Source organism: Orycteropus afer, unplaced genomic scaffold (genome assembly GCF_000298275.1).
Source record: "Orycteropus afer afer isolate SDZICR_OR568_19922 unplaced genomic scaffold, OryAfe1.0 scaffold01085, whole genome shotgun sequence".
NCBI lineage: Eukaryota > Metazoa > Chordata > Mammalia > Tubulidentata > Orycteropodidae > Orycteropus > Orycteropus afer.
Genome location: NW_006922672.1, coordinates 82615 through 109328, shown reverse-complemented (window position 1 = coordinate 109328; position 26714 = coordinate 82615). Strand labels below are relative to the sequence as shown.

At 44.5% G+C, this 26714-nt stretch overlaps 1 protein-coding gene across 1 annotated transcript; it reads left to right on the top strand.

Annotated features, from left to right (window-relative positions):
• The first annotated feature begins 9816 nt into the window (after window positions 1-9816).
• Window positions 9817-25272, top strand: NDUFAB1 (NADH:ubiquinone oxidoreductase subunit AB1). Its single transcript, XM_007958697.2, has 4 exons — window positions 9817-9984; window positions 19261-19380; window positions 21982-22069; window positions 25181-25272. The coding sequence occupies exons 1-4, from the start codon at window positions 9817-9819 to the stop codon at window positions 25270-25272; spliced, it is 468 nt and encodes a 155-aa protein (XP_007956888.1).
• The last annotated feature ends 1442 nt before the right edge of the window (window positions 25273-26714 follow it).

Below are 26714 nucleotides of genomic sequence, written 5' to 3'. Positions count from 1 at the left end.
GCCCTAAGGAGTGTTTAGAATTACAAAAGTTCTGTTAGCACTACTGACACTAAAAGGTTTCTGGTTAAAGATTTTCCTGGAGGCTGCTAGAACTCTAGCTTCAGATTGACTCACATAGTGAAGTATTAAGGTCCCATTCTGGCTGCAGTGTGAAGAATGGATTTATGGAAGCCAAGAGTGGAGGGGAGGAAATGACTCTGAGGGCCTCATATAAAAGGTCAATGCAGGGAGCCTCTGGCTTTGTTTTCAGGCTACAAGAAACTTTGGCATGTTTATGGGCTCAGAGAAAAGAGCAGAAGAAAAACAGCTTGAAGGAGAGCAGAGATTACTCGTGGCCCAAGCCCAGTCTGCAGTATGGATTACACCTCAACGTAAAGAAAATGAAAATCCTCACAACTGGACCAATAAGTAGCATCATGATAAACAGAGAAAAGATTGAAGTTGTCAAAGGTTTCATGTTACTTGATTCCACAATCAACACCCATGGAAGCAGAAGTCAAGACATCAGATGATGTATTGCACTGGGTAAATCTGCTGCAAAAGACTTCTTTAAAGTACTGAAGAGCAAAAATGCCTGTTTCAAGACTAAGGTGTGCCTAACCCAAACCAAGGTATTTTTCAATAACCTCATATGCGTGTGAAAGCTGGACAGTGAATAAGGAAAACAGAAGAAGAGTTGATGCTTTTGGGTTGTGTATTGGCGAAGAATGCTGAAAGTATCATGGAGTGCTAAAAGAACTAACACATCTGTTCTGGAAGACAGGCAGCTAGAATGCTCCTTGGAAGGGAGAATGGCCAGACTTCGTCTCACCTCCTTTGGTCATGTTTTAAGAAGGGACCATTCCCCGGAGAAGGACATCATGCTTGCTAAAGCGGAGGGTCAATGATAAAGGGGAAAGCCCTCAATGAGATGGACTGGCTCAATGGCTGCAACCATATAGCAGAGACTGTGGGGCTGGCACAGGACCAGGCAGTGTTTCCTTCTGTTGTGCATGGGGTCGCTATGAGTCACAGCCAACTGGACGGCACCTAACAACAACAGCAAGACCCAAGAGCAGTTTTCTATAAATTTTAGAGATTAATCCCTTGTTGGATATGTCATCAAATATTTTTTCCTTGTCTATACATTCTCTTGTCACTCTTTTCGTGAAGTCTTTTGATGTACATAATAAGTGTTTGATTTTTAGGAGATCCCAATGGTCTAGTTTGTCTTCTGCTGTTTGTGGGTTTTTATGTTTGATAGTGTATTTTTGCCATGAATTAGGGCCCCTAAGTGCACCCCTACTTTTTCTTTGATGATATTTATAGTTTTAGGTTTTACATTTAGGTCTTTGATCCATCTTCAGTTAGTTTTTGTATATGGTGAGAGATATGGATCATGTTTCATTTTTCTGCAAATGGATATCCAGTTTTGCCAGCCCTGTTTGTGAAAGAGACTGTCTCATCCCCATTTAATGGGTTTTGGCCCTTTGTCAAAGATCAGCTGTCCATACGTGGATGGATGTATTTCTGGGTGCTCAATTCTGTTCCACTGGTCTGTGTATATGTCATTGAACCAATACCAGGCTGTTTTGACTACTGTGGTTATGTGATAGGTTTTGAGATTGAAGATTATGAGGCCTCCTACTTTGTTTTTCTTCAGTAATGCATTGCTTATCCAGAGTCTCTTGCCTTTCCACATAAAGTTGATGATTAGTTTTTCCATCTATTTAAAGAATGGTGGACTCTGGATTGGGATTGCTTTTTATCTGTAGTTTACCTTGAGTAGAATTAACATAGTCACAATGTTAAGCCTTCCTATCCATGATCATGGTACATTCTTCCATTTATGTAGGTCTCCTTTGGTTTCTTGTACTAGTGCTTTGTAGTTTTCTTTGTATAGGTGTTTTGTATCCCTGGTTAAAATTAATTCTAAGTCTGTCATCCTTTGAGTGGCTATTGTTTTCAAGATTTCCTTTTCAGAGTTCTCTTTGTTTGTTGTTGTTGTTGTTATGTGCTGTCAAGTCGGACCCGACTCATAGTTTCCGAGGCAGTATCACTATGGAAGTAGATTGCCCCATCTTCCTTCACTCCACCGAGGAGTGACCGGTGGGTTTGAACCACCAGCCTTCTGGTTAGCAGTCAAGTGCTTTTAGACACTATGCTACCAGTTTAGTGTAGAGGAATCCAGTTGCTTTTCGTATGTTGGTCTTGTATCCTGCCACTTTGCTGAGTATTTCTATTAGTTCCAGTAGTTTTCTTGTTGAGCCTCTGAGATTTTCTAGGTATAGGATCATATAATTTGCAAATATAGTTTCATGTCTTCCTTGCCAATTGGGGTGCCTTTTATTTTCCTTTCTTGTCTTATTGCTCTGGCTATGAATTCCAATACAGTATTGAATAAGAGTGGTGATAGAGGGCATCCTTGTCTGACTCCTGTTTGCAAGAGGAATGTTTTCTGTCTCTATTCATTGAGAATAATGTTGGATGTTAGTTTTGTGTATATGCCCTTGTATAAACACCACAGGGTCAGCAACTAACCTCCTCTAACTTCCCAAGGGAAAGAAGATCAAGGTCATCAGCCCAAAGCTGATTGTTAGGAAGTAGAGGTCAGACATACTACCACCCTCCAACCTTTTTACCAATTCTGACTCCAGCTGTCCCTCCCACAACACTCTACTTCTCTTCTGGTTTCAATAATCCATTGCAATGGCCACACAGAACTCACAGACAATACTCATGGTTATGGAGTTTATTAAGGAAGTAGCTGGTTACAATTCAGGATCAGAAACAATCCAGGATACAATTCTTCAGCAGGACAGCTTCTCAGCTTTGCCACAGTCATACGTCTCTCTGGCCTCACCTCTCAACCCTGTGGCCCTGTGGCCTCTGCCCTGCTCAGGCAAGTGTTACAAAGCTCTTAGTTCTACCAGTAGGTGCCCATAGAAGCACCCCACTCTGCCAGCAAGCCTCCTATCGGCAAGCACTCAGCTGTCTTGCTCTGCGGGCTGGGAAGCCCACCACGCTGTCTTAAGCCGTTCTCTTGACTCAGCTGCCCCTGCTGCTGCTGTTTCTCCATCGTCGTCTCTTGCCATCTTAGCAAAGTGTTACAACTCTCTGTCTTCTGGGTCAAGTAAGTTCAGGGCAGGACCTTGGGTCCAAAGGATGTGTTCTACTCCTGGCTCTTCTTTCTTGATGGTAGTGAGATACCCCTTTCTGCTTCTGGGATGCCTGGCTTAAGCCAAGTGAGATGGCAAACTGACCAATCCCACGTTAGGGTTCCATACGCCTTATTTGCCCAGTCTCACCCACACAAGTTTGCCATGTGCCTTATTTACATTATTAATAGCTATCCAATCCCCTTAGTGGGCCACAAGCACCTCACATTGGCATAGTCCCACCTAGTCATCTGGTAGAAGTCAAAGACCATGGCTAAAAGGCCATATTGAGTAATTCACTGCACTGCAGACATTTATTACATTGAGTAATTTCCCTTTAATTCTTATTTTGCTGAGTGTTTTAATCAAGAATGACTGTTGGATTTTGTCAAATGCCTTTTCTGCATTGAATGATAAGATCGTGGTTTTTTTTTTCTCTTTTATTTATGCTGTGGATTATGTTGATTGTTTTTATAATGTTGAACCATCTGTGCAAACCTGCATGATCTCACTTGGTCATGATATATATATATTTTATATAGATTCAGTTGGCTAGAATTTTGTTGACAGTTTTTGTGTCTATATTCTAGTTTATAATTTTCTTTTTTAATGATATCGTTGCCTGGTTTTATTATCAGGGTTATGCTTGCTTCATAGAAAAGTTCCAGGAATATTCCTTTCATATATTCTGGAATAGTTTGAGTAGAATTGGTGTCAGCTCTTCTCTGAATGTTTGGTAGAATTCACCAGTGAAGCCATATGAGTCAGTACTCTTTTTGTCAGGAGTCTTTTTTATGACCTGTTCAATCTCTTCTTCTGTGATGTGTCTGAATTTTCGACCTCAGATTGTGTTAGTTTGGGTAGGCAGTGTGTCTCTAGAAATTTGTCCATTTCTTCTTGGTTTTCAAGTTTGCAGGAGTACAGTTCTTCATGGTATTCTGTTTTTGTCCTTTTTGATTGGTTCCGTTGTGACTTCACCTATTTCATTTCTTATTTGTGTTATTTGCCTCTTTCATTTCCTTTGTGAAAGTTGCTAGTGGTCAATTTTATTCATCCTTTCAAAGAATGAAGTTCTAGGCTTCTTGTTTCTTTCTATGATTTTTATGTTTTCTGTTTTTCTTATTTCTGCTTGAATTATTATTTCCTTTCTTCTGGTGACTGGGGGCTTTGTTTTTTGTTTGGTGTTCTGTTTCTAATTCTTGAAGATGTTGGGTTAAGGTGTTGATTTTAGTTTTTTCTTTTTTGATGTGTACATTTATTACTATAAATTATCTTCTGAGCATCAATTTTGTTCTGTCTCAAAGATTTTAGAATGTTGTATCTTCATTCTTTGAGTCAAAGAGTTTTTTTTTTTTTATTTCTCTACTACACAATAATTTTTAAGCAGGGTGTTATTTCACTTCCATGCATTTGATTTTGTTTCCTTGATTTTCTTGCTGTTGATTCTAATTTTATAGCATTGTGTCTCCTTCCTCCTAACTTTTTCTTCACCATTTCTTTCCTCTTCAAAATCCGTTACATCCTGATCTATCAACTCCCCTTCTTCAGGATCTGTGAGCTCTTCCAGATTAGCAATGTTGTTGCCATCAAGTTGTTTCTGACTCGTAATAACTCTGTGTACAATAGGATGCTGCCCCATCCAGCTGTAATCCTCACAACCATTGCTCTACTTGTGCCCATTGCTGGAGCCACTGCATCAATCCTTCTTGTTGACGGTCTCCCGCTTTTTTGCTGCTTCTCCACCAAGTATCCTTCTCCAGAGACTGATCCCTCCTGATAACATGTCCAAAGTACGTGAGACAAAGTTTCACCATCCTTGCTTCTAAGGAGCTTTCTGGCTGTACTTCTTTCAAGACACATTTATTCATTCTTCTGGCAATCCAAGGTATATTCAATATTCTTCACCAACACTATGAATCCAATGCACCATTTCTGTGGTCTTCATTATTCATTTCCTAGCTTTTGCATGCATATTAGGCTATTGAAAATATCATAGCTTGGGTCAGGCACACATTAGTCATCAGAGTGACACATTTGCTCTTTAGCACTTTAGTGAGATCTTTTGCAGCAGATTTGCCCAATCTAATGTCATTTGGTTTCTTCAGTGTTTCCATGGGCATTGACTGTGGATCCAACTAAAATAAATCCTTCACAGCTTCAGTATTTTCTTCATTTGTCATAATGTTACTTTTTTGTCCAGTTGTGAGCATGTTTTGTTTTCTATGTTGAAGGATAATCCAACTGAAGGCTGTAGTCTTTGATCTTCATCATTTAGTGCTTCATCTCTTGACTTTCAGCAAGCAAGGTTGTATCATCTACGTATTGCAGGTTGTTAATAAGTCTTCCTGCAATCCTGATGCCACAGTCTTCATATAGTCCAGCTCCTCAGAATATTTGCTCAGCATACAGATTGAATAGTATGGTGAAAGGATACCATCCTGATGCACAGCTTTCCTGATTTTAAACCATGCGGTATCCTTTTGTTCTATTCGAATGACTGCCTTTTGATCTATGTTCTGTATGAGGACAATTAAGTGTTCTGGAATTCCTATTCTTCACAAAGTTATCTATAATTTGTTATGATCCACATAGTCAATGCATAATTAATAAAACACAGGTAAACATCTGTTCTGGTTACCTAGTGCCACTCTGACAAGAATATACCACAAATGGGACGGCCTTAACAAACAGGAGTTTATTCTCTCACAATTTGGAGGCTTTAAGTCCAAGTTCAAAGTACTAGGCTCTAGGGGCTGGGTGAAAGCCCCTCAACCTTGGGGTCCAGTTCTGCCTCCTGCTCCCGGCTCACTGAAGCTAGAGGCATTTCTTCACTCAGACAGCTGCTGGCTGCTGAGGCTGAGAAGCCCCAAGGTTGACAAGTAAAAAGGCACAGTCCTGATGTTACCAAACCACATGGCAGGCCATTAACTTAAGTCCATTGTAAGTCCAAGTTCAGCAGACCATGGCAGGCTGCTGAACAATGACACGGCTACATGCAGGGTCCAAATGTGCCATAAGCTAGAGACCATTCCCAAAGCTGCTTCTTATATATGGGAAGCAGACCACATACCCAAAGCAGCTACTCAGCTGCTTGTGGTAGTTCCCACCATGGAGTTGATTGCCAGTCTCATCATGGAATAACTACCACCAGCTGCCCAGCTACTCAACCAGGCCCAGCCAAGTTGACACACAAACATAACCAACACAACATCTCTGTTATTCTCTGCTTTTTGCCAGGATCCATCTGACTTCAGCAATAGTATCCCTCATTCCACATCCTCTTCTGAATCCAGCTTGTATTTCTGGCAGTTCTCTGTTGATGTACTACTGCAAACATTTTTTAATTATCTTCAGCAGAACTTTACTTGTGTATGATGTTAGTGATATTATTTGATATATCCACATTCTGTCGGATCACTTTTCTCTGGAATGGACACAAATATGGATCCATTCCAGACAGTTGGCCAGGTAGCTGTTTTCCAATTTCTTGGCATAAAGGAGTATGTGCTTCCAGCATTGTGTCCATTTGATGAAACATCTCAGTGGGTATTCCATCAATACTTAGAGCCTTGTTTTTCACTGATTACTTCAGTGCACCTTGGAATTTTTCCTTCAATACCATTGATTCCTGATCATATGCTAGCCCCTGAAATGGCTGAGTGTTGACCAATGTTTTGGGTACAGGGGCTCTGTGTATTCCTTCCATCATCTTTGGATGCTTCCTGTGTTGGTCCATATTTTGTCCATAGAATCATTCAATATTGCAATTCAAGGCTTGAGTTTTTTCAGTTCTTTCAACTTGCAAAATGCTGAGCATGTTCTTCTCTTTTGGTTTTCTATTCTGGATCTTCACACATTTCATTTTAATACTTTACTTGTCTTCTTGAGCTGCTCTTTGAAATCTTTTGTTCAACTCTTCTACTTCATCATTTCTTCCATTTCCTTTAGCTACACTCCATTCAAGAGCAAGTTCCAGAGACTTTTCTGATATCCATTTTTGTCTTTTCTTCTTTTCTTGTCTTTTAAATGACCTTTTGCTTTCCGTATGTATGATGTTTTTGATGTTATCCCACAACTCATCAGGTCTTCAGTTATTAGCAGTCAGTGTATCAAATCTATTTTGAGATGGTCTCTAAATTCAGGTAAGCTATTCTGAAGGTTGTACTTTGGTTTTTGTGGACTTGTTTTAATTTTCTTCAGTTTCAACTTGAACTTGCAAGTGAGCAGTTGATGGTGTGATCCACAGTCAGCCCTTGGCCTTGTTCTGATTGATAATATTTAGCAGAATTCTCTTTCCTCTCTTGACAGATATAGTCAAGTTGATTTCTGTGAATTCTATCCAGTGAGGTCCAGGTGTATAGTTGCTGTTTATACTATTGAAAAAAGGTATTTGCAATGAATAAATTATTGGCTTTGCAAAATTCTATCACATGATCTCCAGCATTATTCCTAACACCAAAGCCACATTTCCCAACTACCTCCTTCCTTTTTCTAACTTTCACATTCCAATCACCAATAATTATCAATTCATCTTGATAAAAATCTTCAATTTCTTCATCTTTGGCATTAGTGATTGGTTTGTAAATCCAAATAGTTATATTAACTGGTCTTCCTTATAGGTGTTATCACTGATAACATTGTACTTTATGGATGTTGTTGTTATGGGCTATGGAGTGAGACCCAACTCATAGAACCCCTCCTTGGGTTTCTGAGGCAGTATCACTATGGAAATAGATTGCTCAACCTCCCTTCCAAGGAGTGGCTGGTGGGTTTTAACTGCCAGCCTCCTAGTTAACAGTCAATGCCTTAGGCACTATGCCACCAAAGCTCCCACTTTAAGAATAAATTTTGAAATGTTGTTTTTCACTATAAATGCAATTCATTCCTCTTCAATGTGTTATTTCCTGCATAATAACCAAGTTTGTCTGATTCAGAATGGACAATACCAGTCCATTTCAGCTCAGCAATGCCTCAAATTTTGACATTTATGCATTCCATTCTTTATTGACAATTTCCAATTTTCCTAGACTCATACTTCATATGGTTCATATTCCATTGTTAATAGATTTCTGCAACTGTTTCTTCTCATTTTTGTCATGCTACATCAGCAAATGAAGATCCAAAAAGCGTTACTCCACCCACATCCTTAAGATCAACTCTAATTTGAGGAGGCAACTCTTCTCCAGTCCTATTTTGACTGCCTTCCAACCTGAGGCGCTCATCTTCCTACATTATGTTCCTCAGCTATTCCTAGGGTTTTCACTGGCTAATTTCAGGAGTCAATTACCAAGCCTTTCTTCTTAGCTTGTCTTAGTCTGGAGGCTCCTCTGAAACCTGTCTACCATGGATGGGTGCCCCTACTGGTGCGTGAGATACTGATGGCATGGCTTCCAGCATCATAGCAACACAAAAACCACCACAGCACAACAAACTGACAGAGAAGTGGTGATATCAAGTTATAAATTCAGTGTTCTTGTCATCAAAAAACAAATAAACAAAAACCACTGCCATTGAGTTAACTCCGACTCACAGCAAGCCCCATTGGGTTTCCCAGGTGGTAAATCTTTACAGAAGTAGATTGCCCTGTCTTCCTTCAATGGAGTGGTTTGAACCGCCAACCTTCTGGTTAGCAGTCAAATGCCATAGGAACGATTTTTCCAGCCATCTCTTCCATCATATCCTGATCAAATCTTGGAGCATGTTCCCATAACTCTGCAGTTTTTTCCATATCCCCTGCATGCTTTTTCCTGAAACGTCCACCTTGGAAGATAAAATGTTCTGGATACACTGACAGTCCTAAGTGTGGTTGGCTGTAATTCGAATATGTCTTAAGTTGGGAGCTATCTGTACTCATTGTTCATTCCAAAGAGGTGATACAATTTTTTCCCCCAATTGCTAGTAACAGTGAAGTGGCAGTAACAAAGTCAGGATGCAGAAACAGCCTGGAGGCTTAGAAGAGTAATTTGGAAGACTCCACTTCCCCCCAGTTTCCTATTTTTGTTAGCTTTATTATTTATATTATGTCAGATTTTATAAAAGTGACACTTTGGTTTTATCATCATTCCCACATGTATTAGTCTTCATTATATATTTAATTCGCTTCCTATTTTTCACATTCTTATTTTTATTTTCACATTCTTGTTTTGTCCTTTTAGCTTTTTGTATTTTATACTGTGACTTTTTAACCTAAAGGAGCTCCGGTGGTATAGTGGTTAAAGGATTCATCTGCTAACCAAAAGGTCGATGGTTTAAACCTACCTGCCACTTCGTGGGACAAAGATGAGGCTGTCCCTTCCTTTAGATTTACAGCCTTGGAAACCTTATGGGAATCAACTGGATGTAAGTATCGTGACATAAAACCTTTTAAATAGTGTATCTAGGAATTTTCAGAGAATAAACAATAAGGTCCTTTATTATATTTTTTAACAGGATTCAAGGAAAGACAGTATCCACACAGTGTTAGCTCCTTCAGACAGTAGCCAGACATTCGTCTCCCCACCCGGATGGCCTTTGGCGCGGCCCGGAGAGCGCAGTGCCGCCAGGGGCCGCCAGAGGCCGCTAACGCCCGCCAGCGCCGGTGGTGTCCTGTAGCGCCGCTCTGTGCGTATACGCTGCGCGGGGCTGGCGAGGAAAGCTGGCCCTGAGGCTCCGGCGCAGTGCATCTTGGGTTAGCGTAGCCATGGCGGCTCGTGTCCTTTCCTCCTGTGTCCGCCGCCTGCCCGTGGCCTTCTCACCGCTACCCCGGGCTGCCCCGCTAACCACGGCCCGGACACTCAACACTGCCCTGTGCCCCGTGGGGATCCGGATGAGACCCGGGGCTCCGCAGCCGGTCTCTGTACTCGCGCAGGTGACTCGCGGTGACTTTGTTGAGGACCGGCAGGGGTCAGGGATCGGGCACGCTCGGGGATGGGGGACGGGGACCAGGCAGAAACGAGAGGGGGTCATGCATTCGGGCGGCGAGTCGGGCTATCGAAGTCTGCAACAGAAAGGCCGAGGAGTCCGGCGGGGCAGCGGGGCCGCGCCAGTCGCAGGCTGAGCTGATCCTAGGGCATCTGGCTCGCTCCCCGATCTCACTGCCATAAGAGGACTTGGTTGATCTGTGCCGGGAGGTTAGGTGATCTAGAAGTTAGGGGCACAGATGCTCGAGTCAAGACCCTCGAATGCTGGCCGCCGTTTACTGAATCTTTGCACACGTCTCCTTACCTCTGGAAGCTTCACTCAGACCCTGGAATCGAGATACGAGGCTCTGTCTTACGAAAGTGCATTGAGGGGTAAATGAGATCAAGCACCTGCTGCGGTGCTTGGTGAGTTCTCAAAATATTGGTCCTTGTTACTGGTCGCGATAATGATAAACATTGCGAGAGCTTTCCAGGGGAAGACGAATAACACGGTGCCACACGGCCGATCGCCTGCTCCAGAGCACTTCCCTGGACTAATGCCTTAAATTTTCCTTGTGGCATCTTGTCTGGATTTTAACCCTCCTGGAAGTAAGCACATAGTATCTGGCTTTAATATCTGGTGAAATCTGTATGAGGCCGGAATTCTCAGTAGGGCTGTGATTACCAGTCTGAGCTGCTCATTCCAGTCACCTGGGTATCCATCCATAAGCCTCTTCGCTCCCGGGTCGGGTGCTGGCTTCTGGGCTGCATCTCTGGCACAGGCGTTTTTAAAAAGCTTCCCAGGTGGCTCTGAAATGCAGCTAAGATGAGGGCCTAGTGCCTTGAGGAAGGATAGAATCTCCCAGGGTCAGAAACCTGTTTACAACTCAGGGACTTCATGTCACTTCAATTTTGACTGCATGTAAGAATTTGAAAAATAAGGAAGCCCAGGCCAGTTCAGTCAATCAATCGCTACAGGTGAGGCCTGGGTACCTATTTTGAAAAGTCCTCATGTGATTTTTTAGTCCAGCCAGTGGTGGGATTCACTGGTGTGATGGATTAATTCAGAGTGTTGTCCTGTGGATTGAATCAAAAAGTTAATGATTCCCTTGAAGTTGCGGGCTAAAAGGGCAGTAGGTAGCCTTGTTGAATGTTCTGTTCCATGACACTGGGTTTCAATACTGGGCTGAGATGTGCAGTGATTGTCTCTATTCTCAGAGCAATTCTTAGACTTCCTTGTGCGTACAGGTCTCCTGGGTTAAGAGGCAGGTTCTGATGCCATAGGTCCAGGAAGAGGCCTTTGAAAGTCTTCCTTCCCAGAGGGCTCCCTGAGGCTACTGCTGCTGGTCCTTGAGCCACACTTTGAATAGCAAACCAGGCTTTGAGTAGGTGCTCAGATATGTTTCCCTCCCTCTGCTTGGTTCGTATTTACAGCAAAAGAATCATTTTATTTATATTAAGTGGTTTTGACTCATTGCTCCCATTTAGCCACCTTCCTTACATCCTGTGTGGACTGAGATGGAGAAGAAATACTTGTTCATTTACAGATACTAAGGGACAGCTATGCGCCAGGCCTTAGGCTAGTTGCTGAGTGATACTGAAGTGAACATGAAAGACATTATTCATGTCTTCCTTGGACACTTGGCAGCCCTTACATTATACTTGCCAGCGTCTTTGCTGGTGCTTGTACCTTCTGTAGCCTATTGTAATAATATGCTCTCGGTTCTTCCCTAGCACTCTGCTCCTACCCTGTTTCCTTGGGCTCTTTCTCTACCTAACATTTAAATGTCAATATGCTCCCAAGTTCTTTTACCACCATGTCTCCCAACTGCCAATCTCTTAGTTTCTGTTACTGCCTGTGTGCCAGTCACCCCAAATCTCCACCTCCAGCCCTTATTAGTCTTCATCAGGACTATTGCCCACTGCCTGCTGTCGGATTTCCCCTTCTCAAATCCATCCACGCAACTATTAATTCATTATACTGTTTCCCAAAAAAGGGACCTAAGGTGTCTTTTTTCCTACATGTAAAAATACAAGATGGTATGAATTAGAAGATGGCAAGAAAAAGGAAAAACAAGGGTAGTAGCATAAAATAGAAGGAGCTCTGGTGATGTAGTGGTTAAGGCAGTTGACTGCTAACCAAATGGTCGGTGGTTCAAATCCACTAGCCGCTCCATGGGAGAAAGATGGGGCAGTCTGCTTCTGTAAACATTTACAGCCTTGGAAACCCAATTGGGGTTGCTATGAGTTAGAATCAACTTAGTGGCACTGAGTTTGGTTTTTCTGAGAGCCTAAAATACAGCCTGGAAGTCTTATACTTGGTCTAGGTGGGCCCTGAATCCAAACTAGCAGCCAGAACACAGAAGTTCCCAACAGTTCTGTGGGACACAGTAACCCAGACAAAGACAGACCACTTGTGGTGAGAGCCAGGCCACTAATAGACATATGCACACCCATGTTCCTCGCAGCACTATTCACAATAGCAAAGAGATGGAAACAGCGTAAGTGCTGTCAGTGGAGGAATGGATAACTCTATGGTACATACACACAATGGAATACTATGTGTTTTGGTTACCTAGTGGTGCTCTGACAGGAATATACCACAGTGGGATGGCTTTTACAAACAGGAGTTTATTCTTATAATTTGGAGGCTTTTAAGTCCAAGTTCAAAGTGCCAGGCTCTGGGGGGCTGGGTGAAAGCCCCTCAGCCTTGGGCTTCAGCTCTGCCTCTTGCTCCTGGCCCACTGAAGCTAGAGGCATCTCTTCAGTTGGGCAGCTACTGGCTGCTGAGGCTAACAAACCCAAGGTCAACAAATAAAATGGCTCAGTTGTGATGTTACCAAACAACATGGCAGGCCATTGATTCAAGTTCATTGAAAGTCCCAGGATCAGCAGAGCATGGCAGGCTCTTGAGTAACAACTAGGCTACATACAGGGTTCAGTCGTGCCATAAGCCAGGAGCAAGAGGCAGAGCTGAAGCCCGAGGTCGAGGGGCTTTCACACACCCCCTAGAGCCTGGCACTTTGAACTCGGATTTAAAGCCTCCACACTTTAAGAGAATAAACTGTTTGTTCAAGCATCCCATTCCTGTCAGAGGGTCACTAGGTAACCAAAACAGAATATGGTACCAGGAGAGTGGGGTGCTGCTCTGACAGATACCTAAATGTGGAAACAGGAGTGGAGGGCGTCCTTGACCCAAGACCCTGGCACGCAGCATGAGAGACAGCAGCAGCAGAGCCAAGAGACTGGCAGAGAGATACCGGCAGAGAGACCAGCATGAGAGATGGCAGTAGCAGAGCCCAGAGACGGGCATTAAACAGCAACAGGCTTACCAGCCCATGGAGGAAAAAGCCAGGTGCCATTGCACAGGTGGCTTCCTGGCGGAGTGGATTGCCTTCAGTCATTAATTGATGGAAGAGACCAGCATGAAATGGAGTAGCAGATTGGCTGGCCCATGGAGCAAGAAAGCTGAGTGACCTTTGGGCAGGAATTTTTTCAGTGGAGTGGGTTGCCTTTGGCATTAATCGGCAGAAGCAGAGAGACTGAGGAAATGCAAGCAGAGCTGCCTCAGCCTGAAAGGGTAGGACCATGGCCTTTGGGGGTGGAACCACCACAGCCCCCTGGGTTTCAAAGAGCCAGGCCTTCACCAGCTCGGTTCTGGAGTGTGGGCTGCTCGTTCATGTGGGCCAGCAGCCATAGCCCCTGCCCTAGAGTGAGGGGGCAGGGCATGCCCAAGAGGGAGAGGAACGGGCCGCCAAGCCAAGGGGGTGAGGTCGCCACTTAGAGGAACTCTAGGAGACTGGAGCCACTCAGTGAGAGAGAGCTGTACAGATTCCACCCAATGAAGATCTGTATAGGTGCCAGGTTGACAAGGGGTGGACTTGTGGTAGTTCAGTTGGTGTGTCAACTTGGCTGGGCCTGGTTGAGAGGCTGGGCAGCTGGATGTAGTATTCCCCATGATGAGACTGGTAATCAACTCCATGGTGGAATCTACTGTGAGCAGCTGAGTAGCCGCCTTAGGGCTGTGGTTTGCGTCCTATGTGTAAGGAGAAACCTTGGGGAACAGTCTCTAGCTTATGGCAAGGTTGAACCCTGCATGTAGCTGTGTCATTGTTCAGCAGCCTGCCATGCTCTGCCGACCTTGAGGCTTTCAATGGACTTGAATTCATGGCCTGCCGTGTGGTTTGGTAACATCGGGACTATGCCATTTTATTTGTTGACCTTGGGCTTGTTAGCCTCAGCAGCTGTAGCTGCCTGAGTGAAGAGAAGCTTCAGTGGGCTGGGAGCAAGAGGTAGAACTGAAGCCCAAGGTTGAGGGGCTTTCACCCAGCCCTAGAGCCTGGCACTTTGAACTTGGACTTAAAGCCTTCAAACTGTAAGAGAATAAACTCCTGTTTGTTCAGGCATCCCATTGGTGGTATATTCCTGTCAGAGCAGCATCACGGAGCCAGAACAGGGGCATTGAGTCTATGCTAATGGTGGTGGAATATTTTGGAAAAGGACAGCAATAATGGTGGCTCAACATGAAAAATGTCAGCAGTGTCCCTGAACTGTAAATGTGGAAGTGGTTATGTTAGTGAGTGTCTTGTGTATATTTTCACCACAATAGAAGTTTTAAAAAAAACAATCCACTTATGCAGGACAAGCTTGACTCTTCCTGCTACTAGGCTGACATGTCTGACAGTGATGGACTCAGCTGAATCATGTCCCTGTCATTCGTTCTCCAGTAAGACAAAGTCCTGACCCCTGAGCCCGGCCCCCAAAGCCCTGCAGACCTGGGCCCTGTCACCAGTGGACCACCGTGCCTTTCACCTGGAGCAACGTGACCTGGTCCTGGTGTCGTCTCACACAGAGACACTGCACTTTCATGCCTCCTTTCCTTTTGCTGGCCCGCCCTTCCTTCTTGAGTAATCTGTCCCCATTCTTTGCCTCGCTAACTGCAAGTCTGGTGTCTCCCCCTTCCCTGCCTCCCAAGGATTGGATGATAACCTGTGTTAACTGAAGCAGCCTAAAAGTACCTCTGTTGTGGCTTCTGCTATATTTTATTAAAATTAAAACGATCTGTTTGGATTGCTCTTTTCCATGAAATTGTAAACTCCTCTTAGGTGGAGATACCATATCTTAACACCTCTTTGTATTTGCAGCCCTAGCTTGGTGCTTAGTATATAGATAATCCTTGACTGAGACAGGTGGACAGTCGTGTTAATAAATACAGGTAAGACATTGAAACGTGTGAGAACAAGTGTGTGTACAGTGCAGAGGCAGCAGTCGGGACTTAACCAACATCCCAGGGAGCATGGTCTTGAAGACAGTGGTTTCTGGAGCAGTCGGGGATGTGATGGCACATACAGAAGCCAGGAAGAGCTTGAGACTTGCTTCTTATGGTTGACCCTTGGGCGTCTATGCAGGAGAACACCTGGAGTTGAGGTGGGAAGACAGACATTTTGTGGAGGGTGCTGTATGTCACTGAGGAATGTGGGTCTCCGTAGACCACTGAGAGTGGACCATAAGCACGTGTTTGTGAAAGGAATAAATGAGACGTTTCCTGCCAGTTAGCCAGGCTGTGTGATCAGGTAAATATGGGAGAGAATGGAAGGAGTGGGCTTGGCTGGCAGGTTTCTGGCTGGAGCCTCGGGGTGAAGGAGAGGGAAGAGAGCTCTGCGAACAGGAGCTTTGGAGGTCGAACCACTGGGTGTGACAGGTGTGTGCTGCCTGGGAGGGCTGCCCGCTGGCCAGCTTGCAGCAGTGCCTTTAAAGCCAGCTTCTTCTGGGTTCTCTCAGGCAGAGAGGGGCCCCTGTGTGTGGAGGGAAGATGCTGTCTGCTGGAGAGTACATGGTAATCCTGCTGCCAGCAAAGAGCATGTGGTCTGATGTACGTGAGCTGACTAGTCCCTATGCTTCCTCAATGCAGATCTTTGGGAAGAACAGGCACGTTGGCTTTTGGGGACACTCTTCAAAGGTCCTTGCCATTCTGTATCCTTTTCTTTTGAAACTAGTGTCTGATGAAACCTGTGTGAGAGCAGGACTCTCAGTAGCGAGTGCTTGGTGGGAAGGAGACAGTAAGGCCCTCCGAGCAGCTGTGTTGGGGGACCTGGCACAGGATACCTCACCTTTCTCTGCTTCAGTTTCCTCATCTGTAACATGGGGCTGAAAGTACAGTGTATCTCCAGGCACTATTATTATTAGACCTAAGCTCTGGTAGCATAGTGGCTAAGACTCTTGCCTGCTAACCAGACGGCTGGTGGTTCAAACCCACCAGCCACTCCTCGGAAGGAAGGTTGGGCAATCCTACTTCCGTAGTGATACTGCCTCGGAAACCCAAGGAGGGGTCACTATGATTCGGGGCCGACTCAACGGCACATAACAACGAGATAATGAGGAGCTCTGGTAGCATAGTGGCTAAGACTCTTGCCTGCTAACCAGACGGCTGGTGGTTCAAACCCACCAGCCACTCCTCGGAAGGAAGGTTGGGCAATCCTACTTCCGTAGTGTACTGCCTCGGAAACCCAAGGAGGGGTCACTATGAGTCGGGGCCGACTCAACGGCACATAACAACAAGGAGATAATGAGGAGCTCTGGTAGCATAGTGCCTAAGGCACTTGACTGCTAACCAGAAGGCTGGCAGTTCATACCTACTAGCCACTCCTCAGAAGGAAGATGGGGCAACATACTTCCGTAGTGATACAGCCTTGGAAACCCAAGGAGGGGTTGCTATGAGTCGGGTCCAACTCGACAGCACATAACAACAAGAAGGAGGTAATGTACTGAAAGTGCTTGGGATGGTGGTAGGAAATCAATAAAAGATCAAAATCTGAAAACTAAGAGACTAGAAGGGGAGGTATTACGGGAGATTGGGAAGTCATGCGAGTGAAGGAACAGGATCAGGTACTGTGGGCTGCACTGCAGCCCAGGTCATTACCTCATGATCCTGTGTTAGTGGTTGCCTTGAAAAATGCTCTAATTCATGGTGACCTTGTGTAACAAGGAAAAGTTGCCCAGTCCTAAGCTATCTTTATGATTCTAACTAAACCAAAACCAAACCCACTGCCATCGAGTCAATGACGACTGATAGTGACCCTACAGGATAAAGCAGAACTGCCTCCCAGGGGTTCCAAGGCTGTAAATCTTTGCAAAAGCAGACTGCCTCACCCTTTCCCTGCGGAGCAGCTGGTGGGTTTGCAACACTAACCTTCCGGTTAGCAGTCTACACCATCAGAGCTCCTTTATGACCCTACTAAACCAAAAACGGAAAACCACACCCACTGCCATCGAGTTGATTCCAACTCATAGCACCCCCCATTGGGTTTCCAAGGCTTTGTGGAAGTAGATTGCCTCATCTTCCTCCCACAGAACAGCTGTAGGTTTGAACCCCCAACCTTCTGGTTAGCAGCCAAATGTCTTACCCACTGCACCACCAGAGCTCTCAACCCTAAATAGCATTTACTGTGTATGTACTGGGCAGTGTTCAAGTCCTTTACATTCATGCCCTCATTGATGCCTTACAGTACCCTATGAGATTAGTACTGTTGTTATCCGCATTTTACAAGTCGAGGAAACTGAAGCATAGAAAGGTTAAATAATTTGTCCAAGGCCGACAGCTAGTGAAGAGCCAGGATACACACGTAGGCAGTCTAGTTCCAGAGTCGGTTCTGCCGTAGTTTGCTGCCTTTCATGCTGACCCACTGTAGCTGCCAACTTTGGACTGGCATGTGGTCTCCAGGTGGAGACCCCTTTCAGTTACCACGTGCTGCCCACCAGGCCCCTGTAGGCTCTTGCTCATGCTGCTGGGGACAGTGCTGACACTCATTGGACCACTTGGATAGCTTTGCTTGCACGTCCCCTCACCAGCCACTTCCTTTCCCTCCCCCTTGGGCACTGTGCACATGTGGGCCTCCCCTTTTCCTCCTCCTCCTCCTCCTCCTCAGCATGACCTCCACCTCATACTCTTTGTTGGTATACGCACATAGACATGTCCTCTGTTCGATCCTTCCACCTCAGATTTCTTTTTCTGTCCTCACTGTTAGCTCGTTTCTTCTTCTCCTTTCTGTTTCTTCATTTCATCTGTGACTTGGAAACCTCTTCTAGCCGTTGTTGGTATGTCGACCTGGTGATAGGCTCACATCAGAGGTCTCCTTGATCCATGTTGGGGTTAGAAAGGAAAGACAGTCCATAAAGTTAGACAGAAAAGAGCAGGTGCTGGCACCTCCAAAGCTCTTGAAAGTACCCAGAAATACTCTAGAATATTCATAAAACTCTCAACCTAACCTCTTTACCTGGTTGATTAAACCTAATTTCCATACCTGCTTTTTATGCAAGATCAACATTTCTTATCCAGAGATTGATACTGGTTTGGTTCAGTTGGTTCCTAGACCTTTTGTGAGTCTTGGGGAGCTGAACCCCAGCAAGGAAAACCCCTTTCTATGGGGAACTGCCTTAAGAAATCCAAACTGTGGGCTTCAAAGGCAGCCTCATGTGAATGGGGGAGGTCTGTGGTGAGCAGAGCTGTCAGGCAGCTGTTCACAGTCTCTTGTTCTTGTGTCTTCCATAGCAGTGAGCCTGCTGACCTCATTCCACGTTGGTGAATGAACATGGTCAAGGCAGCTGCTATCAGAGATACTGAGGTCATGACAAAAGGCTTGTGGCGGTAAGGCAGGCCTAGGGGACAGGGCGAGAGAGTGGAATGCAGTGACTTTCGGCTCCCACATCCTCTTCTTTAGGTTGGCATGCTGGCTTCATTTGTCCCGGCCAGGGTCAGTGTAATTACCTCAGGCCAAACTAGACCTATCTGTGTGGGCTTCAGTGGGAATGGCCTTTCACGTCAACATGACAGCTCTCTCCCTGTGTGTTATTTTGACTTGAGTCTGTCTGTTAGAGGTGAACATGCTCTGAAGAGGCAAGGGGATGCTACTGTGAGAATACATCTTCTGCAGACCCTGGACCATTTTGGTAGCTGTTGATCTCAGGGAGCAGAATGAACATCCAGAAAGTCTTGAGGGTGGAACAGAGCAGTCAGAGGGGCCCAGTCCTGGGTCAGACGGGAAAGGGGACCCATATCTATGCTGCTGAATTACTGGGGCTTCTGTGGCTACTCAGCATGGGTGATAAGGGGCCGGTGTTGTGACTCAGTGTGTCCTAATGACCCACTTAGAAGCGGATAATAGAGGTTCTCTAAAGCCATGAAAGCTGTCTACAGCCCAGTGCGTTTTATGTTAAAGGACGCTGTTCCCTTCCTCCCCTTGCTGCAGGTTCCTAGAGTCACACAGTTGTGCCGCCAGTACAGTGATGCACCCCCACTGACGTTAGAGGGAATCAAAGACCGTGTTCTTTACGTCTTGAAACTCTATGACAAGATTGACCCAGAAAAGGTAATTGGTGGTGGTTTCATTTTTCTCCCAGCCACCCAGTTCCCCTTCTGGGAGGCAGCCAGTGAAGCCACTTCTTTTATGTTTCCAGAGATGTTCAAAGCATGTCTAAGCAGATACACACGTATGTATGTATATGTATGTATGTTGTATGTATTTACGTGATAGACATACATGGCTCCCACATTTTTACAGAAAACCACTTTGTTGTTGTTAGGTGCCTTGAGTTGGTTGTGACTCACTGTGACCCTGTGAACAACAGGCTGAAACACTGCCCGGTCCTGCACTGTCCTCACAAGTGTTGCTGTATTTGAGTCCACTGTTGCAGCCACTGTGTCAGACCACCTCGTTGAGGGTCTTCCTTTCTTTCACTGACCCTCCTTTACCAAGCATGATATCCTTCTCCAGGGAATGGTTCCTCCTGATGACATGACCAAAGTATCAAAGACAAACTCTTGCTATCGTCCTTTCTAAAAAGCATTCTGGCTGTACTTTTTCTAAGACAGATTGGTTTGTTCTCGTGGCAGTCCATGGTATATTCAGTATTCTTCGCCAACACCATAATACAAAGGCATTCAATAATACTGTGGTCTTCTTTATTCACTGTCCAGCTTTCACATGCCTACGAGGCGACTGAAAAGACCATGGCTCGGGTTAGGCGTACCTTAGTGATCTAAGCGACATCTTTGTTTTTTAACCCCTTTGCAGCACATGTGCCCAATGCGATACGCTTGATTTCTCGACTGCTGCTTTCATAGGCATTGATTGTGAAGCAGAGTAAAATGAAATCCTTGACAGCTTCAACTAGAAAAACAGAAGTGGTGGTATGTTAAGGAGCCTTCATGGCTCAGTGGTTAAAGTGCTTGGCTGCCAACCAGAAGGTCAGTAATTCGAACCCACCAGCCACCCTGTGGGAAAAAGATGAGGCAGTCTGCTGCCAAGGAGATTTACAGCCTTGGAAACTCTATGGGACAGCTCTACTCTGTCTTTAAGGACCACTGTGAGTCAGAATCAACTCAGTGGCAGTGGATTTTGGTTTGGTTGTATATTATAAACCTTCTGCACTTTTTTTTTTTCAACCTAACAACTCTTGGTATTTTTTTACAGTGATTTTTTTCATAGTAAAACATTATTCCTTTAATAATTGTATCTGCTAGGACATGAACAGGCACTTCACCAAAGAAGACACTCAGGCAGCTAAACGTGAGGAAATGGTTGTGATCACTAGCCATTAGAGAGATGCAAATCAAAACAGCAAGATAGCATCTCACCCCAGCACCAATAGCAAAATTCAAGAAAACAGAAAGCAACAAATGCTGCTGAGGGTGTAGGGAGACTGGAACCCTCATTCACTGCTGATGGAACTGTAAAATGGTGCAACCTCTGTGGAAAACAGTATGTCACTTCCTTAAAAAGCTGGAAATTGAAATACCATATGATCCAGCAGTCCCACTACTAGGTTTGTATCTTAGAGCGATAAGAGCTGTGACAAGAACAGGTACATGCACAGTCATGTTTGTCACAGCATTATTCACAATAACAAAGGTGGAAACAACCAAAATGCCCATCAGTGGAGGAATGGATCAACAAGCTGTCATACACACACACAATGCTACACAAGGTTACAGAACGATAGTGAATCTGTGAAAAGTTTCATAACACGGATGAGTTTAGAGGATACTATACTCTGAAGTTATTCAATCACAAAAGGACAAACACTGTATGAGACCACTATTGTAAAAAAGTCAAGAAAAGGTTTGTACAGAGAAATATCCTTTGATGGTTACCAGGGGTGGGTGTAGGAGGGAAGGTAAACCACTAATTAGAGGGTGAAAACCAAACAAAACTCACTGCCGTTGAGTCGGATCCAACTCATAGCGACCCCTCCATGGGTTTCTAAGGCAGTATCATTATGGAAATAGTTTGCCCAACCTTCCTTCCAAGGAGTGGCAGGTGGGTTTGAACCGCCAGCCTTCTGGTTAGCAGTCATATGCCTTAGGCACTACGCCACCAGAGCTCAGACACATATTAACTTGAGTGAAAGGAATAAAATTAATAACAGTAACACTAAAAAATTAATAATAAAATTAATTGTGTCTGCTGTGTGGGTGGGATCATTTGTTTTTGGTAATGGGTTTTTGAAGTATTTTTCCTGGTGGTCTGAGGTATAAATTAAAGGCAGGAGCATAAACACTGTAATCTGAAGCTGCCTCCAGTTTCCTAACCTGCTGTTCCTGAGAGAGAGGAATGCTACTTCTGTGGAGACTGAGTTGCCAGTAAAGCAGCAAGAAAAACCACACTCCTGCAGATGTCTCTCAGAGCAGTTCAAAGAGCTTATTAAAGACTGTGAAGCCACGGCCTCACTAGCTTTGTTTATAGTGTTTTCTGGTTCAAAATCAGCTTTAAAAAGTTAATATAAAAAGCACCCCAAGTATCATGGCGGCACAGGTTAAATGTATGTGAGTTAGGGCCTTTATTTAGATAGATAGATATTTTTCAAGAAGGTTTTCTACATAACAGGTTGCCTTGTATCTTTGTGTTTGTGGATGCAGGAAGCAAATGCTTTCACAGATTCAAGTTTCTGTCTGGTGCCCTTTCTTACAGCTTTCCGTGAATTCCCACTTCATGAAGGACCTGGGCTTAGACAGTTTGGACCAAGTGGAGATTATCATGGCCATGGAGGATGAATTTGGTAACGCAGGCTGAGCCTCGGATTTGCATGTAGTGAATCTTGCTTTAGGTGGAGTAATGCGACGCAAGTGCTGGGAGTCTGAAACGGAATTGGAATCAAATGTTCATAGAAACATGTAACCCCACCCCCAACCTGGTTACCTTCAGGTGAAGGCAAATAGCAGGAACAGTGCATTGATTGATTGAGAAAGCAAGCGATGCAGGGGCCACAGAATGCCCAGTGGGAACAGAGGGCTAATGACCAGAAAGGGTCGGGAGCATGTGGGACTTAGATCCTTGAGGTGGTCTCCAACACGGAGCTGTGGTGACCCCTCAGCACCCCTCGTGAGATAGGCCTCGATATCTACCTGGAGAAGTAACGGCGTGCTGAGGCTAGGGCACACAGCTCGCTGGCCTTGGTCTCCTGCAATGCCTACTATGTGTGCATGGACCAGTTGTGCAAACAAGGCCTTGAAAAGGCTCCCTGGCTCAATTTTGGGTGAGCTGTTTGAGTAGGAAGGCAGGGAACTTCAAGCCATCATACAGAACATGACTGAGTTAAAATTCTTCGTGGATTATGCTGAGTAGAGGGATAGTGAAGGTTGCCTAGTGCTTTCGAGTACCAGGTGTGGGCTCAGGTACCTGGCTTAGCCAGGTGGGAGCCTGGGTAAGTAACTACATCTCTTGAAGCCTGTTTCCTCAGCAGTGAAATGGGAATAATAATAGTTAGAACCACAGGATTGGGATTGCTGTGAGGATTAGAGAAATTGTGTGTAAAACGCCCAGCACTACATTTGAGCCAAAGCAAGCACTTGCTAAACATTAACTCTCCAAACTCAGCTGTTCATGGTGGAATAATTTGGAAAAGGGTGGTGAGAGTGGTTGCTCACCAGGAGAATGTAATCATTGCCACTGAATTACATGTGCAGAAATGGTGGAACTGGCAAATGTTTTGTATGTATTTTCCCCACAATTATATGTGTATATATATACACGCATATATCATTCATTGAAAGGAATGAAGTATGACACTTGCTACAACATGGGTTAACCTTGAAAACAATGCTAAGTGAAGGAGGTAGACATAAAAGGCCACATACTGTGTGATTCCATTTATATGAAATGTCCACAAAACGCAAATCTATACAGACAGGTAGATAAGTGGCTTCTAGGGGATGGTGGAAAGGACTAATGGGGGTGACTGCTAATGGGTATCTGTTCCTTCTGGGGGTGATGAAATGCCTTGGAATTAGATAGTAGTGATGGTCGGTATTTTGTAAATGTACTAAAAATCATCCAATTGTGTAGGGAAGTTGAAGCCCTTACCCATTGCTGGTGGGACTGCAAAATGGCACAGCTGTTGTGGAAAACAGTGTGGTGGTTCCTAAAAAACTAAAACTAGAACTGCCATATGACCCAGCAATTCCACTCCTAGGTATACATCCAGGAGACATGAAAGCAGAGACTCAAATTGAGACTTATACACCAGTGTTCACCACAGCACTATTCACAGTAGACAAAAGGTGGAAACAGCCTACATGCCCATCAACAGATGAATGGATAAACCCCACAGCCAGTAAGGGAAATGAAGTCTTGATACACCCCACATTAATGGAGCAGGAAGACATTATGCTGAGAAAAATAAGCCAACCACAAAAGAACAAATACTGTATGACCTCACATATAAAAAGACAAGAAAAGGCAAATGTACTGAGACCAGACTTTATTAGTGGTTACCATAAGGGAGAGGGTGGGGGAGAATGAGGATTAACAGTGATGGAAAAGTCACATTGATTAAGGGTAGGATTGCACAGCCAATTATTACAATTTCTGTCAATAAGTTGTACACCTGTAAAATAACTGAATTTAATGACAGAAAAACACACACACACACACACGTAGCTGCTGAGGCTCCTTATATATAACCAAGCAATTCATGGGATTTGGTCCCTTGGTTTGGAGGTTTAGGGTCATGGTTTCATGCCATATCCCAGTTAATTGGCCTAATAACATGTTTAGGGCATCTGTTCTATCTCTTAGTTCATTACATAGTGCCTCGGGTCTTAAAAGCCTGCAAGACACCATCCAGGGCACAACAATTGGTTTCCATTCGCCTGAGCAACAGAGGAAGAAGGAGAGTTGGAACAGAGAAGGATACAGAATGTAAAGCTAACTGCCTCCACGAACCACTGCCTCCTTTGCCCTGAGACCAGAACTGGCTGGTGCAATTACTGAACATTTTCATAAGAGATTCTATGGAAGAAACCTGATCAAAAGGGGGAAAATGCAGAACCAAATGTCAGATTCTTACAGAATCCAGACTTGCTGGAGCCATGGCGGGTGGATGAACCCCTACCTATTGACCTGAGATCATCTTTAAACCTTAAACCAAAAATGGACACTGAAGTCATCTTAAAACCAAATAATATTTTAGCTTACTTAGGAGCTCTGGTAGCGTAGTGCCTAAGGCACTTGACTGCTAACCAGAAGGCTGGAGGTTCAAACCCACCAGCCACTCCTTGGAAGGAAGACTGAGCAATCTACTTCCATAGAGATAACACCTTGGAAACCCAAGGAGGGGTTGCTGTGAGTCAGATTTGACTTGACAGCAGTGCTTTTGGTTTGGTTTTTAGTACTTACAAAAAAGGTCTGCAGTGAGCATTACGCTCTTTTACAACTATCAGTATGGAATCAGACTGACAGCAGCAGCTTGAGAAAGGTTAGGTAGGAAACTTAGGGGCAGGGAGTTCTGTCATGAGGGAGCAACAACTCAGAAAAGGAGGGTGTGGAGAATGGTTGCACAACTCAGTGTCCTCACTGAGTGAGTTGTACATGTAGAAACTGCTGAATTGGTGTGTGTTTTGCTGTGTATTTTCTCAGCAAAAGCAAAATTTATAAAATTTAGGGGGGAAATCCACTTATATAGTTTGAAATGGTGGATTTTATGGTTTGTGGATAATATTTAAATAAATAAGCCCATTGTGCTCAGCATTGGTGAGAAGCCAATGGCTCACAACCGGACGGCATCCACAGTGGCTGGAAACCTTGCTGTGCTCGGAGGTGTTACGTGCCTGATGTTCTTAAGCTTAAAGGATTGCTTTTTCTGTACTCACATCGTAAATTTTTCTTGTAGGGTTTGAAATTCCTGATATAGATGCGGAAAAATTAATGTGTCCTCAAGAAATTGTAGATTACATTGCAGATAAGAAGGATGTATATGAATAAAATACCAGGTAAATAATTTGACTTACAGAGTGATGTTCTTTCATGGCATTAATCTGACTATGGTTCTTTAATAAAGTACAAGACTCAGAAAGAGACAGAGATTTGCACTAGTGATAAATTGTAGGCCCCTCCTGGGATCTGACACCAAGAGGGCTGGCCCTAGCTGGCCACGCCTACCTTCTAGAGAGGCTGTGAGCAGTTCATCCCCAGAACGCGGTGGCCTTGACTGTCAGCCAGCCCAGAAGGCAGAGTCCACAGCAGGCTGAGTGGTAACTTGGGCAGACAGCCCTCTGTGTCTCAGGTACTCACCCAAAGCAAACCCAGCTTGCTGTCCAGAAGCTGAGGGGACGTGGCTCCTAAGAGGCAGGATAGGCCTCCTGGGTAACAGGATGGACTTGGAAGCCATGGGAGTCATGGACACTTGCAATGTGTTCCCAGCTCTGCCTTGGTTGGTGATCTGAGGGTTTCGGGCAGCCATTTAGCCTCTGTAAGCCTGTTTCCCCATATGTAAAATGGGGACAGTGGTAGGGGCTACCTGAGGCTTTTGTGAAAGTAAAAGTGAGTAGTGTATGTAAGTCACCTAATACAGTGCCTCTCAATAAATAGCAGCTATTACTTAGTTTCTAGAATAATCAGATAGCAAGATTTTTAAACATTAGAACATTTTATAATTTTAACTTCCCTCGATTTAGTACCCCTAAGATTGTAGCTAGGGAGCTCTGGTGGCGTAGTGCCTAAGGCACTTGACTGCTAACCAGAAGGTTGGCGGTTCAAACCCACTAGCCACTCCTCAGAAGGAGGGTTGGGCAATCTACTGTAGTGATACTGCCTCGGAAACCCAAGGAGGGGTGTCTCTGAGTCGGAAACGACTCACCGGCACATAACAACAAGATTGTAGCTAATAGTCATTGACAATGCAGGAGAAAGACGCACTGAACTGATTTTGTCTTTGCCAGACCCCCTCTCTCCCCCAAAAGAAGACTTGGATGATTCTGGTGCGTGTCCAGAAGTACGATGGCACATTGGCATCATTGCTGACTTTGACAGAGTAATTCTGTTGAACTTGTATTTAAATTGTCTAAATGTTTTGCCCTTTGAAAATAAATATATAAAACTAACATTTTCTCAATCTTCAGTTTTTCAATGATGTCTAGAAAGTGCTTTTTTATGTTGACATTGTTTAATATTTTTGAAGATTTCTCTGGATTTCATTGGTACTCGGGTGTATCAGAAACATGCACTGGAAGGGATCGCCACTGGTGTCATGAAACAAAATGTGTACGTATGTATGTATCATTGAATGGGAAACTAACGTGCTCTGTAAATTTTCACCCAAACCACAGTACAAAATAAAAGAAAGGGGGGAAAAGCTAACAGTGGAAGCACTGTGTGATCCAGCAGTCCCATTCCTGGGTATGTTTTTAAAATATATGTATATATAT

Coding starts and splice junctions, on each gene's coding strand:
- NDUFAB1 (XM_007958697.2), top strand. CDS start 9,817: ATGGCGGCTCGTGTCCTTTCCTCCTGTGTCCGCCGCCTGCCCGTGGCC. Junction 9,985..19,260: donor CGGTCTCTGTACTCGCGCAG/GTGACTCGCGGT, acceptor CCCTTGCTGCAG/GTTCCTAGAGTCACACAGTT. Junction 19,381..21,981: donor ACAAGATTGACCCAGAAAAG/GTAATTGGTGGT, acceptor CCTTTCTTACAG/CTTTCCGTGAATTCCCACTT.